This window comes from Tiliqua scincoides, chromosome 5, assembly GCF_035046505.1.
Source record: "Tiliqua scincoides isolate rTilSci1 chromosome 5, rTilSci1.hap2, whole genome shotgun sequence".
Classification (NCBI taxonomy): Eukaryota; Metazoa; Chordata; class Lepidosauria; order Squamata; family Scincidae; genus Tiliqua; species Tiliqua scincoides.
Window position 1 is genome coordinate 135,196,967 of NC_089825.1, and position 19,060 is coordinate 135,216,026.

At 43.5% G+C, this 19,060-nt stretch overlaps 1 protein-coding gene across 1 annotated transcript; it reads right to left on the reverse strand.

Moving 5' to 3' along the window:
• Nucleotides 1–1,605: 1,605 nt before the first annotated feature.
• LOC136653711 (vomeronasal type-2 receptor 116-like) lies at nt 1,606–13,075 on the reverse strand. Its single transcript, XM_066630594.1, has 7 exons — nt 12,914–13,075; nt 10,416–11,303; nt 9,042–9,165; nt 7,919–7,968; nt 6,578–6,704; nt 3,006–3,427; nt 1,606–1,623 (listed from the first exon to the last, which is right to left on the reverse strand). The coding sequence occupies exons 1-7, from the start codon at nt 13,073–13,075 to the stop codon at nt 1,606–1,608; spliced, it is 1,791 nt and encodes a 596-aa protein (XP_066486691.1).
• Nucleotides 13,076–19,060: the final 5,985 nt, after the last annotated feature.

Consider the following 19,060-nt stretch of genomic DNA (forward strand, 5'->3'; position numbering starts at 1 on the left):
GGCAAGAAATAGGGCCTTATCAGTAGTGGCACCAACATTATGGAACTCCCTTCCCCTTGACTTGAGAATGACTCCTTCTCTTGAGATGTTTCGGCAAGGCCTGAAGACCTTTCTGTTTAAACAAGCCTTCTGAGTTCATGGCCTTTTTAACAACTTTTAGTATTTTTTACTGGCCTGATTCCTCTATAATCTACTGCTATATGCTCTTTTTTACCTGACTTTTTATCTGACTACTGTTTTTTGATATCTGTTAATGTGTTATTATGTTTTTATCTGTTTGCTAAATCATGTTTTAATCTGTTTTTAACCATCGTAAGCCGCCCTGGGTCATCTTTGGGGAGAAGGGCAGGGTATAAATAAAGTTGTTGTTGTTGTTATATAATAATAATAATAATAATAATAATAATAATAATAATAATAATAATAATAATAATAATAATAATAATAATATTTTAAAACAGGAAAAGAACACTTTGTTAGCTAAAAGGTCCTATGCATCTGTTCACTTAGATATAGGTTCATTTCCTTATCCCTTAGGCTCAATCCTATGCATGTCTACACAGAAGTGAGCCCCCTAATATTCAATGTGGCTTACTTCTAGATAACCGAGGATCAGATTTCAGCCTTAGAGCCCAATCCTGAGCTTGGTGTACTGGCTAAACCACATTTGCAAGGGTTAGTGCTGACCAAGCTCCGGTGCTGGGTCCCCTTCCACTGCCTTGAGGTCTCCCAGATGTTGGGGGCAGAGAGGTTATTTGGGGTGTGGGGGTAGGTGGGGAGGAGGCGGTCTGGGGTGGGGGGAAGCTGGCAGAGGGCAGGCCCCCCTGCCCTGCCTCTGTTTCATACTCTTGCCATCCTCTCCAGCCCCCTCTGCTGGTCTCCCCAGACTGGGCTTACCCCATCTGGGCTCAGTTCCGGTGCTGCTAGGCCTAGCCTGCTCTTGAGTAGCCTCGAACATCCTTTACAGCATGTACGCGACACTTGGGAGCCAGTTTAAGGGACTTCCATGGGCTTCCAGAGAATTGTGCTGGCTTAGGGGGCAAACTAGGATTGTAAGTATGTCAGGGAGGGATTATTTAGTTGTTACCTCTGGAGCAGCCAATGAAAAAGGTAGAAACCCAGGGCCGCAATACAACAATAAAAAATGAATTGTGATCAAGAGAATATGGTTCATTTGGGAAAATGCAGGGTCAATTGCTGAAGCTGGAGGTCACTGTTCACCAGTGGAAGACATAGACTGCTTCATCCATTGAAATCATGGTCTGTTTAGAGCAAAGACTGTGTTTCTGATTTTTCTTTGAACTGCCTCTGACCATTACCCTCTATTTCCCCTATTTGGTCTGTTGACCTTTTTTCTTCAACAGACCCTTTGTAAATGTGACTGTGTGTCTGTTGGACAAGAGCTATTTTCTTGCTCTCTCATTGATAGGCTAATTTGGTCCAACCACTGAAGGGTTTGATATGAGCGTAGGATGTAAGCTCAGGAGCAAAGGTCAACAAAGCCAGACTTGGTCCTTGAGATAATTTAAGGGGAAAACTTCGACAAGTATATTTTTCCTATGGAAAAGTTCAACATTATTATTATAGCAGAAAGGTTCTGGTCTTCTATTCTGCATTTCCCATCTAAAAAGAGAGAGCCAAGGGGACAATAGTCATGAAACAATTGACAATTGCAGTTAATCCCTGAATGTGCTGTCTCTGGTTTGCATTACTGCAATGGCTTTTGGCTTTCTGGATTGGAGACTCAAAAGTATCCAGATCCTTTTATTGCAGTAGTTCAGTGAAAAGATAAGGAAGATATGGCAGTGGAAGGTCTTTCTTTAGATACTTTTTTATTCCAAAGATGTCAACACTAAGGTAAATGAAGCAAAGAGCACCACAGTAGAGAAGATTGTGTACATCAGACATCCAATCAGATGTTTTATTCTGCACATCACGACTGCTGATTTGATTGGGACAAAAGATTGTGGAATCTGTTAAAGCAGGAGTTAAAGCAGGCATTTCAAAGTGTTTTCCATGGAAGACAGCTGTGTAAAATGGGCTGACAGTAGTACATAGTCTCCTCAAACACTCTTCTGAGATGTGCCTCTATCCCTCCATGCCATTGGACCAAGGGGATTGAAATCCCTTCCTGTTGGTTCCAGAAGTCAGGCACATTGTTAAAGGTCACATCACCCCTTCTGGGCCCCAGTTTCCTCTCACTCATTTCTGGGAGGAGGTTCTCCAGGCAATCAAATAAGGAAAGAGAAGAGTATCTGAAAAGAAATACAGGCATGCCTCCGTATGCATGGGGGTTCCAGAACCCCCAGCAGTTAAGTGCAACCACAGATATGGGAGAATGCCTCCCCCACACTTTGAAGCTTAGGGGAGATCCCCATACCTCTGGATAGTCCCCTGAGCCCTAGATGTAAGAAAAAAAATCTGGTTTCTCTGTAGCAATTTTAATTCCTTATAACTAAATCTGCAGGTACAGAATCCATGGATATAGGAGCACCACAGTACGTACACATACTACTACTGACACCTTAATGCTTTCTTCTTACTAGCTGCTCCCTTTTGTTCAAATCAGGCCTCATTACAATGATGTAGCATTTGGGAGAGAAGATGCAGTCCAGGAGCCTAGCATTGGAGGCCAAGATGGAGAAGATCTCCACAGCCACCATGGCTTTTCCTCTTGTGCTCAGGTAGGTTGGCACAAAGGACAGCCACACGCTGCAAAAGACCAGCATGCTGAAGGTGATGAACTTGGCTTCATTGAAAGTGTCTGGCAACTTCCTGGCTAGGAAAGCCACAGTGAAGCTGACCGAGGCCAGAAAGCCCATGTGGCCCAGAACAGAGTAAAACATGACAACTGATCCTTCATTACATATCACAGTGATTTTTTCAGGCACTGAGAACATGTCCAGATCTGGGAATGGGGGAGAAGTGGCCAGCCAAAGAGCACAAATGCTGACTTGAAGAAGAGAACAGGACAAGACAATAACATGTGCTAATCTTGTTCCCACCCACTTCCGGAAAATGTTGCCTGGCTTGGTAGCCATGAAAGCCACAATCACTGTGATGGTCTTGGCCAAAACAGAAGCAATAGCCATGGAGAAGATAGTGCCGAAAGCTGTTTGTCGGAGGAGGCAGGTCAACTTATTAGGCTCTCCAATGAAGAGCAAAGAGCAGAGGAAGCAAAAGAGAAGAGAGACGAGGAGAAGGTAGGTGAGGCTGCAGTTGTTGGCTTTGACGATGGGAGTGTCTCTCTGCTTAATGAAGATTCCAAGCACCAGAGCTGTGATAGCAGTAAAGAACAGAGTCAAGGCAGTTAATGTGATGCCCAGAGGTTCCTGGAAAGAGAGAAAACTTGGCATCTTGGGAATGCATTGATCTTGATTCTTGCTTGAATATTGATCTTCTGGGCAGCAGATACAATAATCCATGTCTGAAAAAGGAACACATTACTCATTAAATGTACAATACTAATACTCGTCCGCTTGTCCTCTGTTTCAAGAATATGCCTTTCTTGAAAGTGTGAGTAGCAACAAATTTTCAAAACTATCTTAAGCTTAGAAGAAAAACCCAGATCTTCTGAGAAGAAACAGTTGAGAGAAAGGACTTACTGAAATCCTCTTACTTCCTGAAGTGCCATACTGCAGCAGTTCCCAAAGTCCAAGCAGTCCAGTCCTGGCTGCTTGGGATGATGGTAGCTGTTATGTAGTGGGTCCATGCAAATAAAGGAAGGTATAGAGACAACAGCTCAATACGTTTATTCCATCTTCAGAACAGGACCCGGCAATGAATCTGAATGCATCTGACTCAAGGCAAACACCCCTGGCTTTTTATAGCCTTTAGCTCCGCCCAGACTTCCCATGATTGGTGCAGTTGCAACATTAACTAGAGGGCCAATCGGATGGTAGGATTTTGATCCCTCATCCGATTGGCCAGCAATAAGTCTGAGCCAATCAGTTACGCAGGATTTCGATCCTTCATAACTTGCATACGTAACAGTAAGGATGCAATCCACAGGGTTTCATTGCTACTGGGACCAGAGGGGGGTTGTTTTTGCTCACAATAGCAAGCGCTGGAGACCTGGGGATGCAGGGACCCCTGTGGACGCCTCCACAGGGCTCCTCAAGCCTATAGGGAAAAAGTGCAATTGCAGATCCTGTCCACAATCCACAATAACTTTTGACAGAGACATTTCTACATGGTTTGTTTCACTGCAGTCTGCATGAAATTCCTCAGTGAATGATATATAACATGGTGGTATGGTACGAAAATACCAAGATTTTCACAATTTTGGCCAGATGTGGTGTCACCCCACCCAACGGAGACACCCAGTGCAGACCTTACCCTTATTTATTTATTTATTTATTTATTTATTTATTTATTTATTTATTTAGCATATGCCATAAAATACATGGACATATATAAATTAGACTAGATCAAATGTCATTGAGCTTGATTGTAATTGATCTCCAGGCCTTTACCCTATAGTGATGCCACTTCCAATTGGTCATGCTCTCTTTTTGTTTCCCTCCAGTCAAATCCAGCAATTTCTGACCATCTTTTCCTTATCTGCATCCCTTCCCCATTTGGTTCAATTCCATTTCCTTTGGATTTAATAAATGGGCTATATCTTGACATTCTGCCTGCCTTCTCCATGCTTACTGGTAAATTAGCAGGCTGCCATGTCTGACTGCTCAGAGCCATTGCTATAACTTAGGTTTAAATAAGAACCACTGGGTTCTTTGTTCTCCAGAAAGGGAAGGTTATCCCAGATGTCGTGTCCTCTGCCTGGTTACTTGAGTCTGGCATGGTGACTGTGAATACTGACCAATTTATTCTGATGTTTCTCACTGATCCACTAAGGGTGCAAACCTGACTGCGCCTTGGACTGGCACATGTCCCTTGCGTTGGCCCAGGAGGGTTGCAAATGTGCCGTAAAGCATGTTTGCGCCTCCTTGAGAGTTGGCTGGGCCAGCGCAGGGAAGCCTGCTGGCCTGCAGAGGTTGAATCCAGCCTCCGTGCCTACTCGGGCAGGGAGGGTTGCATTGGCCAAGCTCGTCTGATGCAAGTATCTGGTGAGGGTGAGAAGGAGGTAGGAGAGAGGTATTCTGGGGTTGGGGGAGGACAGGACGGTCCCGGGGATGGGTGGGCGGGGAGTGGGAGGCGGGGCTGGAAACTGGGCGTTATGTTGGATCCCAATCCTGTTCCCCGAGTAGCGTGGAGTGGCTTCAACCTCCGCTCCACCATCTCTGCTGCTACCTCTGCTCCACTGCTGCAACCTTATGCCATGTCCAGAGGTGGAGGAGACCCAGAGGAGGAGACCCAGAGGAGGCACAAGTCAGAGGAGACCCATTGCGGATGTGGTGGCTTACCCGGGGGTAAGGGGAAAGGTTTCCCCTTGCCTCCGGCTGAGACACTTCTGGTTCCAATTTTGCCCTGGATATAGGGCAGGCCTATAGTGCTTGCCTGTTCCAGCACTAAACAGGATTGTGCTGCACATCAGTGAAACAGAGAGCAAGGGGGTGTGCCAAGGACTAAACCTTGTATGCAAATTCCCTTGGTCTTTCTCCAGGTTGAAAAGAGTATGAATACCATTTGGTTTTTCTTATTGCTAATTGGCGATTAACTTTCATCCATTCTCGTTTATTTTGAATATGTTTCTGTCTAGAAGCTATACAAAACAGATGGGCAGCCTGTTCCTAACCAGCGCTGGCTAATCAGGGCCACACAGTTCTATCCAGTGCTGAGAAGGAGCAGGCTGGAGGTCTCCTTGGATCAAGGAACATTTGTTCCCCTAACCCATCTAGAGCTCCAGCTTGAGCAACGCGGCTACTTCAATCTGGTGCATGCCTGAGAAGCCCTGTGTTCGGAATTCAGGCCCAGCACAGGGAATAGCATTCAACATAGTTCATACCATATAGACAGCCTTAATGCAGTGGTGTCACTGGGGTTGTGTCACCCTCATTCACTTTGTTTTTAAATATATAACAGTTCAGGTCACCCATCAAATCAGTAACCAGCATAACACTAGTGGACACCTTGATGACACTCACACACCTTGATGACACTCACAATAAGAGTTCTAGCTCTAATGCATGGAAATGAAAGCTGAGTCATCCAAACAACTTCTTGGTTCCCTGCTGTGTCATAATAACAGCTCATTGGCTCCCAGAACAATCAGTCTCATTGGTCGGTTTTGAGTTGAGTAAATCTGTTTTTTGTGACATAAGGCATTTGTGTTTTTGTTTTCTGCTTAACTGACCATAATCTTTGATAGAATACAGGTAATACAACATGGTTTCTCTCATTACATTCTGCATGAACCTTCCTTTCCAATGATATATAACATGATGGGATTTTTCATTAGTACACATTTTCCCAAAGGTTTCTAAAATTTTGGCCACTAATGGTGACTTCCTCCAAGGGTGTCAACTGGTGTGGTCTGTGACCCCTGCACCCCCTACTAACCCCACTAGGCTCGATCCTCCATGCCCCCAACTGGACACTGGCTGAACTGGCACTTTTCAATTGGACACTTTGTTCCTATGTAATGATGTGTCTGCGTACATGAAGGGTACATTACCTTCTTGATCTGCGATCATCCCTTCTACACAGGAAGCACAACCATAGCAGCAAAATTTCTGCTCTTCCTTCCGTTCTCGATGGGCACCAGGGTGGCAGTGGTCATTACAGATAGATAATTGAGGCACCTATTGATAAACAAAGGGACATGTTTTTTGTTTTTTTTTTACCCCCCCCCCCCCCGGGAATTTTGCTATATCAATGTTTTGCTGGTTAAATAGAGTGACATTAAATAATAGCATCTGTGATCTCAATTGTGGCACATTCACTGGGAAAATATGTATTATAGTCTGCATAAATACAAATGGACGATGATTACAATTTTCATTCATTGACAGACCAATGCTACATCTAGATGGAAACAGTGCTAGAGAAATACCTTTGAGAAGTTCAAAGGCAAGATATGGTGGACAAGGATATCTGTTGCCTCTTAGCCACCAACCCTTGGTGGTCAGAGATGATCTTTATAAAGTCCACACTAAGCTTCCTTTGATTCTATAATCGCCTTTGACTCCATGCTAAGAGCTAATCTTTGCACAGGCATCCACTCTGTAAAATCATTCAATTAACAAATACGTACATCTGTACTTCAGCTACCCTTTATTTCAAAGGTGAGTGCACAAGAGGGGGCTCCAATTTCCAAGTATAGCTGTACATAGTCAGCCCAAAATCATTATTGGTCTAGATTGGGGTGCCCAAACCCCAGCCCGGGGGCCACTTGCGGCCCTTGAGGATATGGCCCACAGGGAGCCCCCAGTCCCCAATGAACCTCTGGCCCTTAGTAGAATTGCCAGAGCCTGCGCTGGCCCAATGCAACTGCTCTCAGGGTGAGGGCGACTATTTGACCTCGCACATGAACTGTGGGACAAGGGTTCCCTCCACTGCTTGCTGTTTCACTTCTGTGATGCAGCAGCAAGCGAAAGGCTGGTCTTGCTTTGTGCAAGGCCTTTTATAGGCCTTGCGCTATTGCAAAACCTTCATTCAGTCATACAAGTTCCATCTCTCAGATATTCATTTATGTAAATGTATGTAAATGTATACAAATTTGAAATGTAAATTAATTCTTTTTTATTTGCGGCCCCTGACACAGTGTCAGAGAGATGATGTGGCCCTCCTGCTACAAAGTTTGGACACCCCTGGTCTAGAGCAATGATTCCCAAACTCCTCCAAGGGTGTTGGGTCCATGGTGGGTTGTTGCAAGGGTGGGCAGGAGCAGGGAGGGTAACTCGACAAGGCTGCAGCGACAGTGGCTGCAGATTGGCCCCGAAAGAGGCTGCTGGGTAGCCCCTTCAGCACTATGGAGTTCCAGAGACTTCCCTGGGTATCTGATCTCAGAACTCACTTTGCGATCGAGCAAACCGGAAGTGAGCTCCGAGGGCAGGTCAGAGCTCACTGCAGATATGTGAAGGGTTGCAGAGATTGCTGCAAGCCTCCAGGACCCTCCCAGAGGCTGCAGAATGTCCCCAGGTATGTGGGGATGTCCCTGGGTCTTGTGCTGCTGTGATTACTGTGTCGCTGTTGGGGACTCATTCTTGGGCCACTCCCTTTAAGGGGGAATGGCCCATTTCCCATTCCCCTGGTGGGTCGCGACCTACCAGTTTGGGAACCACTCGTCTAGATCAAATAGTGAAATTTGGAGTTTTCCTTTATGAAGCTTGCTAGGAGGTGGTGCCTTCACAGACATGTACATTCCTCATAACACATTGAGAGATTACCCTGATAGTGTGTTCACCAGTCTCACTTGATTAGTGATATAATACATGGGCAGCCCAATCCTATCCTACTACCACGGGCCAATGTAGCAGGGTCAACGTAGCCTGTGCCACATCCTATGCATGGGCTGCCTATGCTGGAGGTCTCCTTTAGGTAAGGGGACATTTGTCCCCTTACCCTGGGGTAAGCCTCAGGATCTGCTATGAGGTTACTTGGACCTGTGAAAGCTCTATAACTGGCACAAGTGCACATTGCCTCATGTTGGTGGATCGGGGCCAGGACAGGGGATAGAACCAGTGTGTGTGGCTGCCACCAATCCTGCTCTCTCCTGGGCTCAGTCCTACAAACTCCTGCCCCAGCACCACTCTCCCCAACAATGTTAACCCATTCTGCACCCTCTCCCGCCCTCTCTTCTCCCTTGCGCTGCTGAGCAAGGAGCTCACCTAACTTAGCACTTGTCGCTCCTGGGCCCACAAGCTTGGGCTAGTTCAAGCCTTCTCATTGGCCTCAGAAACTGCTATGCCATTACCAAGTACTTTGCAACAGTTTCACAATGGCTTGCACCGGAACGCCACACTGGCACCGGTCTTGTTGTGTAGGATTCATGTTCATGTACTCAGCGGTGCCATGATATTCCTACCTGAGTCAACTGTTCATGCTACTCAATTCTGTCCTCATTAATGATGAGCTCTTTCCCTGAGCTCTTTTCGTGAGTCTGAGGATCCAGCCTTCCCACTTTGACTCGGACGTACGAATCGTTCTCAAAGTGATCAAGTTTGTAATATCAAATCCACCTGCTAATTCTCCATGTTCATTGAACCTAATTTCATCTCCACAACTGTTGTTGAATGAGATCCTCAGAAGACGTGAGTGGAGCTAGGTGGAAAGACAAAGAGAGTCAGTGAACCTATAAAATGTTATGGAATTCCTGCTATGATTTTCCCTCAAATGTTCCCTTATCCAGGGATAAGCCTCTGAGTCTCCAAGCCTCTGAGGCCTGGCTGGGCCTGCCTGCATCGGACAGAAACCTGTGTGGGTTCAGGTCAATGGATTGTGTTTGGGAACAGAGCCTAGAATTGACAGGAAACACTGCACACAAACCCTCTCACTTCGTAGACCTAACCCACCCTCCTCCAAGCTTGATTGCCACCCCATTCTGCCAAGCCCCCACTCTATTCCCACAGTCCCTTGAACTCCCCGTCCTCCTCCTCCTACCTCACCCGCTGTTTTACCCGGGTCAGCGGATCTTCCCCGGTCCACTGGAATACGGCTCCAGGCACCCCGCTACTGCTCTGATAGCGCATGACTTCATGTGCTGCTGGAGCACCTTTTACAATTGCTGTAAAGCCGTTTACACTGGCAGAATGCCTGCTAGCAGGGCAGCCCAGTATAGGGCTCCCCAAATATAAGACCGCAATCCCATGCACAAAAACCTGGAAGTAAGGGCAAATTCCTACAGTCGCCCGGTGCTAATTAATACACTGAATAACTTCCAAACATAAATCCATGATTTCAACCTATATTTATGAAAACGATTGTCCTGACTGACTCATCAATGCCCAGCACTCATCCCCACACATGCAGACTCCAGTCTGCCTGTGTCTGGCTGTGCTTGCTTACTGTTTCTGTGGCGTGGAAAACCATATGGTGCCAGCATTGCAATGGGGCGAGGAGCAGGGTGTTTCGACCAGGAGGCAGGAAATGGTTAATGTGAGCAAAAGGGGGAGGGGGGAGGGGGGACTAGACTCTCTGATCTCATCTCTGATAGGAAGGAATGAACAGATGATCACTAGACAAAGGATGGGCATTCTGATATTTCCATTGGCTGAGGGAGGAGCCGAGGGGGTTCTTTCCTTACATATGATTTGAAAAGCCCAGGGAGAGAGAGGAGTCAGGGAAGGGGGGAGGCAATTCAAAGTGATCATATTTTGCATGGCATGGCTGGTGGGAAGGGGTAACCCTCATGGAATGACCGGCTGCAGTGGGACTACTTCTGAGTAGGGCTGCCAAGGATCGGGCCATCAACTCGAGTCACCCCTAACTTAACTCGAGTTAAAGGGGGTGGTGACTTGGCGACTTGACTCGAGTCAAGTCAACTGGGTTTTCCTATCCCTGGTAATAATTACCTGCCAGGGCTCCATACTCAGCCTGCCAAGATACCCTATATTCCTGTGTCTGGGTCCAGATGAATACATGAGGTGCAGGGCATGTGCCAAAGCATGGACAGCATTATAGATGCTGTAGCTGTGGCCTGTCATGTCCATTTCAAATGAAGGCGCAGGGAGGGTCTCCAACTCCTCCTCCCCAGAACAAGGTTCTCTATTCTTTGTTGATGAATCCAGTTTTGGAAATGAGCAGCTGAACACTTGCTCCCAGAAAATCTTGATAAAACCATCTCCTTTTGCCTGCAAGGGGTCTAGATCATGAAGAAATTCAGTGAAGCCCTGATGCTCATTTGAATGAATTGCGAAGGAAAGAGCACCATGGAACTTGCCATCACGGAATGGTTGTATGTCCAGCATCTTGTAATAGGTGTTGCTTGTGAAGTCAATTTGGGCTGTTATAACCCACACTTTCCCAGCAGGGATTTTATACCCAGGAAGCATCATAGGGACAATTACTCTTTCTACCACCCATAAAAGATCTGATAACCATATAATGGATGTTATTTCCCCATAGATCACAATGACATTGGCTGTGCTCTCCATGAAAACCGGCAAGCCATTCAAGACTTCTTCAATGAATTCATTTACTTTAACATTAGAAACTTTATTGTTAGCTCTTGCAATGAAGGCTGAACAGAATCCCATCTGGGAGAGCATGGGTTCCAGAACTTGCAAGAAATTGTCCCCAGCTTCATTATCCATGGTGATGATTCCAACCCATCTCCAGCCGAAATGCAGAAGTAACTGAACCATTCCCCAGTACTGAAGGGATTCATTGGGGACCATGCGATAGAAGGAAGGGAAATCAGATTTATCATTTTTGGCTGGTACAAAGGAGCCATATGAAAACTTGGAAGAAGAAAAAAAGCAGAAGTTCATATTAGGGAGGAACCAGGATTATCAACGTTTCACTTTGTTTATTTTATAACTATTGCTAGGTGTTAATATCTTTGCTAACTTTACTCTACCTCTCCATTTTGTTCTGAGAAACCCTTTTGGCAACTTGCACAGGCTTATAAACAGAATTGTATTTTCACACACATCAAAATATTCCTATAAAAGCAGTTTTGGACACAATCTATGCATATCTTCTCCATTTTAGAAAGCACAGTGCAACTCCATTGTTACAAGAAATAAAAGGTAATTGTTGAGGGGGCGCATAGGAGGCCATTTTGTGCAAACTCAAAATTTCTATGGCTCAACTTGTATATACACTTTGTTTAAGGTGACCCCATAGTGAACGCAACGGGACTTATAACCGAGTAGAAATGAGTAGAATCTAAAATCAAAAGTCTATGTTTTATTTTAAAGCCTCAATTCTAAATTTACTTAATTCAGAAGACAATGGTCGTTTAAATAATATTTGTGACCAAATAATCATGTCTTGCATAGCAACATTAAATAGAACTTGAATTGAGGTTTCTCTTGCAGGGTTTTCTAAAATGAAACTTTTTTACGAGAGCCAAGAGTGGGGAAATGTTTTGATATATCAGTCCACAGTTGCTATTCTATTGGTCAAAAGATGAACATTTAAGAGTTGCATGAAAAGAATACTTTACATCAAGAGATGCTCTTTAAAAAATATATATGTATACTGTTCAGATGATGTCTGGAATCAGGACTGCATGATGAACTTGTCTTGATTATATTTGATTTCCCTTAACACACACCTTATTAGATAAGACCACCATCACATTTCATGCACCAATGTGCTCACTGTCCACTGACACAGAGTCTATCCAATTCTTACTATAATTATTACAGTATTTGAAATATTTATATCTTGCCTTTCCCATACTGAAGCAAATGCCCAAGTCAGCTTGCAAAGTTCATTAATAAAATATACAATGTATTCCAACAATGAGTGGTCTGATCTTTCCATCACCCATGTTTCATTGGAGGCCGATCTTTCCATCACCTGTGTTTTATCTGCAGGACCCACAATAAATCAGGTCACAACCCATCAGGACGGTCCCAACCCATAGTTTGAGAAACCGGGTGCAGTCCTAACCTCTTATGTCAGTGCTTTCCAGCAGTGGCAAAGCAGTGCCAATGGGACATGGGCTACATCTGGGTTTCACTCACGGAGGCCTCCTCAAAGTAAGGGAATGTTTTGTTTTTCCCCCCCTTACCTTAGAGCTGCATTGCCATTATGTCAGTGATGGAAAGCACTGACATAAGGGGTTAGGATTGTGCCCTAAGTTGATCATTAAAGTATGAAACCAAAACTATCGAATCTTTTGGGGTGGGGGGAGAGATAACTGTTTGGTTCAGAGAGAAGCTGCCAAGTCATATCACTATTAACAGAGTCACAGAGGACAGACATCAACCCATCTCCCAAACGTCAGACAAAATAGATAAAATTCCCTACTCTTATTCTGAACCACATAATTCTAACAAACTGGATAAAGGAAATTATTTTGAGATCAGGAAAACTCCCATCCCCTTCCAGGTCAAACCTGTGGAATCTTGTAAACACTTAAGATGTCTTCCATATATGCAGAGGTATCACGATCAAGTCCCCCAATGGCTCCCATCACATAGTTTTGGACACCACATCTGTAGTTGGGAACAAATCTAGCTGACTTGAAGAGAATGTCCAGAGTGGTACGGTAGGTCATCCTTTCATCCAGGTGGCTGTCATAGATGCGGAATCCAAGACTGACATTGGGCAAGATATCAGGGTTCTCATTGACCTCCTCTACATAATGCCAAGGCCAGGAGATGCTGGTAGAGCTTAGTCACCACACTGCAAGTAAAAGTGTATGGTTGTAGTTGTACAGGAGAAATTTATAATGCCTATAATCACATAATTGTCCATGCTTGGCCTTAAGGATTCAGCTGCCTTGCTCTAAGGCAGAGGGGCAATCCAGCAGAGTGGGTCACGACTGCTTTTCACTGGAAACAAGAGAAATCTGTCACAGTGATCAGCTGCTGAAATTTGCCCCCATAGATTTGCCAATTTAAAAAAAAAGTTTCAAAAATCATAAACAAAACAGTCTCCTATGCAAAACATATATAAGATGTCAAAACAAAAAATTGCAAAGTCATCTACACAGAATGAGTAAAAAAAAAATGGGGGGGGGCAGATGAATATTAGGATGGGAGTTTTTCTATTCATTTACTCCCTATCTATGGCTGTTACTTACCCTGAAATACTCACCTTCTCATTTTTATTTAACTATAGGAAGACTCAGGGCCCAATCCTATCCAATCTTCCAGTGCCAGTGCTGCTCTGCCAATGGGGCATGCACTGCATCTTGTTGTGGGGCAGCAGTCACAGAGGTCTCCTTAAAGTATGGGAGCATTTGTTCCCTTACCATGGGTCTGCATTGTGACTGCACCGGTGCTGGAAAATTGGATAGGATTGGGCCCTCGGCTTGTAGTTTTTAAAATAGTACACAATGGACTACCAATTGAAGAAAATCAATAGTCAGTCATAGTCCTTCACTTCAATGCCACCTTAGGTGTCCTTCGGGGAGAAAGGCAGAGTATAAATAAGTAAACAAACAAACAAACAAACAAACAAACAAACAAACAAACAAATAGGGATTAGGCCTGCAATCTTATGAGAATGTCACCCGGCTGATACCACTCTCGTGGAATGTGTAGGGGATCGTTTCCAGAGCACTTAGCGGCAAGTCCTTTGTACCCCATACAAGGGAACAGCAGTAACAGCAGCACAGGCTCCATCAGGCTGCTCATAGGTCTTCTCCCTGGTGCTGGAATCTGCCAGATGGCTCTCCACAGCTTCGTATGCAGCATTTACCAGGTTAGAGTATGCCGGTGTTCACGGCAGCCAACTTGGCCACTGCATGTCTTCAGAGGACAGAGATCCACCTTATTCTAATCTCGGTTGTGTTAGAAAACAAGCCTGGAATCCTGGCAGAGAGACAAGAATTTGAAGCCCTACATATATCTAGTGGGAAGAGGTTCAAGGAACAGAATCTTGTCTGCCTCTTAATTCCAAATCTTAATTGTTATTGGCACATGGGGATATTTATAGGTTTTTCCAACTGGCCTGATGTTTACATTTTCCTGGTGCCTTCTTTGGAACCACCAGATTTCGGCCAAGTGAGATAATTATAGCATAGGGAAAATTACGGAGAAGAAAACTGGTTCTGTTTGGTTCTCCCAGTGATGTAATCGGTTGAAGAACTAAGATGAAGCAAACATGTTTGTCAGATGTGAAGGCTTCTTCCCACTTCTCCTTAGTGGGATGGAAAGTGGTAACAAGGCTGAAATGATCAAAGTGTCCTTTGTGCTTTTTACACTTGCTTTTTACACTCTCACATAATACTAGAACCAGGGGACATCCACTAAAATTGAGTGTTGGGCTGCTTAGGACAGACAAAAGAAAACATTTCTTTACTCAGCGTGTGGTCGGTCTGTGGAACTCCTTGCCGCAGGATGTGGTGCTGGTGTCTAGCCTAGACGCCTTTAAAAGGGGATTGGACAAGTTTTTGGAGGAAAAATCCATTATGGGGTACAAGCCATGATGTGTATGCGCAACCTCCTGATTTTAGAAATGGGTTATGTCAGAATGCCAGATGCAAGGGAGGGCACCAGGATGAGGTCTCTTGTGATCTGGTGTGCTCCCTGGGGCATTTGGTGGGCCTCTGTGAGATATAGGAAGCTGGACTAGATGGGCCTATGGCCTGATCCAGTGGGGCTGTTCTTAAGTTCTTATGTGTATTCATCTATGCAAGCAGCTAGTGGCAGGCACAATCTACTGTTTAATTCGAATATGCCAAAAAGACCCTGAATTATCTCAAAAGACTCTGTGTGCACAACTATTTGCCCCGTCCCAGGCGCCTCTGCATGTATTTGAGAACATATCCAAGTACTCTGAATGGATGAAGAGAGCCATTTGTGCATAAAACCGGACATGGGTGGGACTTTGTGGAGCTTCCCTTAATAAAGTATCTTCAAAATTATAGAAAAATAATTCTATTTCTTCAAAAAATAGAAGACTTAAAAGAAGATGGGGAAGTAGCAGGCCTAAAAATAAATTACCAGAAGACCAAAATGATACGTAAAAATATAAAAGACAACGATATAGAACGATTATAAGAATTTGGACTACAGATAACAAACAAAGTAAAATATCTAGGAATTATAATTACCAAAAAGGCAAGTACATTAATGGAAGACAACTATATTAAATTAATGAAAGTAATAACAAAGGATTTGGAGAAATATAATAAATTGCAACTATCCCTAATGGGAAGAATAGCTCTATTGAAAATGAAAATATTACCAAAATTAATGTTTTTATTCCAGACTATTCTGATTATTTTGAAGAGAACTTTTTTTTGAAGAAATGAATAAAATTACTACAAAATTTGTCTGGCAAGGTAAAAAAACCAAGAATAAGACTGAAATTACTTCAAGAGGATAAAAAAAGAGCAGGATTTGGATTACCAGACTGGGAATTATATTATCAAGCAGCAGCTTTAAACTGGATGAAAGATTAGGGACTCATACCAAATTTGAAAATCTTAACACTAGAAGCACATGATCTACAAATAGGCTGACACGCGTTCCTGTTTTATGATAAAGTCAAACAACATGGATATTTTAAACAACACATTTTAAGAAGATCTTTAATCTGGATATGGGATCAGATAAAATACAAGATCTATTCTAAATTACCCAGATGGATAAAACCGCTTGAAATAGCAACTAATCCGAACTGGATTAAAAAAACCCAAAATAAATCATATAACGATCTGCTGAATATTAAAGGACAGATCCTAAGTAAGTCTGAGTTAGAAGAGAAAGGAATAAAATTGGACTGGTGGAACAAAATGCAAATAAGAACAAGATCACAAGAAGATCAAAAAATAGGTTTTTATGAAGAAGACATAAGTTTTGATAAAATATTTTTGATTGAAGAGGGGAGGTATATAAAAAAAATGTATAATTTTCTCCTTGAGATAAGAATGGAGGATGAGACAGTTAAAGATGCAATGGTACATTGGGCAGAAAATTTCGAATATAATATATCGATGGATGACTGGAACCAAATTTGGTATACAAATATTAAGATAACTAAAGCAGTGTCATTTAAAGAGAATTTATATAAAGTGTTTTACAGATGGTATCTAACTCCAGAGAAATTAGCAAAAATGTATTCTGGGTTATCAAATAACTGTTGGAAATGTAAAGAAGTTGAAAGAACTTTTTATCATATGTGGTGGACATGAAAAAGCAAAGAAATACTGGAAAATGATACATAAATTGTTGCAAGAGATATCGCAGTGTGTATTACCATTCAAACCAGAAATATTCCTCCTAATTGTGACATCAGAAATTAAAGACCAATGTAAGAAATACTTTATTGTACATATTGCTACAGCGGCAAGAATATTGTTTGCGCAAAAATGGAAATCTACAGATGTACCAACTAGAGAAAATTTAATGGATAAAATTTATGCAATAGCAGAAATGGAAGTTTTAATAGAAAGAATGAAAGAGATTTAGATAGAGTAAGAAAATACTGGAAGCCTTTTTATGACTGGATAGATAATTTCAGTTAAACATTATTGGTAAATTCAAATTTTTTAACTGATAAATATGATAGCCTTTGTACTGATGATTATTATGTTGTTGTTTTTTTAATTGAATGATGCATGTGGTAATCTAGGGCCAATACCCTTATGTGTAACCTGTGTTGTACCTGCCCTAAATATAATCCATTTTCCTTACCTGTATCTGTAATACAGATAAGACTGGGGCTCTCCTGGTTCTGAAATCCTTGATGCAGGTGCTTGACTATTGGCTTGTGCTGAATGGGATTGCACTACCTCTGAAGGAGCAGGTCCGCAGCTTGGGGGTCCACTTGGACTCGCAGCTGCTCCTGGATTCCCAGGCGGCGGCTGTGACTAGGGGGGCCTTCGCTCAGCTTCGGCTGGTGTGCCAGCTGCAGCCGTACTTGGATCGTGCAGACCTGGCCACGGTGATCCATGCCACAGTGACATAGTTAGATTATTGTAACATGCTTTATGTTGGGCTGCCCCTGAAGATGGTTAGGAAACTGCAATTAGTGCAGAATGCGGCAGCCCATGTGGTTACTGGAGGTAGGCGGTGTGACTCTGTCAGCCCGCTTCTCCAGGGGCTACATTTGCTGCCCATTTGTTTCCGGGCCCTTTTCAAGGTGCTGGTTTTGACCTTTAAAGCCTTATACTGCTCTGGGCCAGGGTATCTTAGAGATCGTCTACTTCCGTACAATTCGGCTCGTTCTCTTAGGTCATCAGAGAAGGCCTTTTTACAACTGCTGCCTCCTAAGGAGGTATGTGGGGCGGCAGCAAGAAATAGGGCCTTCTCAGTAGTGGCACCAATGTTATGGAATTCCCTTTCCCTTGACTTAAGAATGGCTCCCTTTCTTGAGACCTTTCGGCGAGTCCTGAAGACCCTTCTGTTTAAACAAGCCTTCTGAGTTCTCGGCCTTTTTAACTTCATTTTTAACATCTTTTCTACATCTCTTTTACTGGCCTGATTCCTTATGATCTGCTGCTATATGCTCTTTTTTACCTGACTTTTTATCTGACTACTGTTTTTTGATATCTGTTAATGTGTTATTATGTTTTTATCTGTTTGCTAAATCATGTTTTAATCTGTTTTTAACCGTTGTAAGCCGCACTGGGTCCCTTTGGGGAGAAGGACGGGGTATAAATAAAGTTGCTGTTGCTGTAGTAGTAGTAGTATTAGTAGTAGTAGTAGTAGTAGTAGTAGTAATAAATAAAATATTTTTAAAAAGAAAAAAAAAAAACATTGTTAGCTAAAAGTTCCTATGCATCTGTTCACTTAGATATAGGTTCATTTCCTTATCCCTTAAGCTCAATCCTATGCATGTCTACACAGAGGTAAGCCCCCTAATATTCAATGCAGCTTACTTCTAGATGACCGAGGATCAGATTTCAGCCTTAGAGCCCAATACTGGCTAAACCACATTTGCAAGGGTTAGTGCTGACCAAGCTCCGGTGCTGGGCCCGCCTTCCACTGCCTTGTGGTCTCCCAGATGTTGGGGGCAGAGAGGTTATTTGGGGTGTGGGGGTAGGGGGTAGGTTATTTGGGGAGGAGGCGGTCTGGGGTGGAGGGAAGCTGGCAGAAGGCAGTCCCCCCCTGCCCTGCCTCTGTTCCATACTCGACACTTGGGAGCCAGCTCAAAGGACTTCCATGGGCTTCCAGGGAATTGTGCTGGCTTAGGGGACAAGCTAGGATTGTAAATAAGTCAGGGAGGGATTATTTAGTTGTTACCTCTGGAGCAGCCAATGAAAAAGGTAGAAATCCAGGGTCGCAATACAACAATAAAAAAATGAATTGTGATCAAGAGAATATGGTTCATTTGGGAAAATGCAGGGTCAATTGCTGAAGCTGGAGGTCACTGTTCACCAGTGGAAGACATAGACTGCTTCATCCATTGAAATCATGGTCTGTTTAGAGCAAAGACTGTGTTTCTGATTTTTCTTTGAACTGCCTCTGCCCATAACCCTCTATTTCCCCTATTTGGTCTGTTGTCCTTTTTTTTCTTCAACAGACCCTTTGTAAATGTGACTGTGTGTCTGTTGGACAAGAGCTATTTTCTTGCTCTTTCATTGATA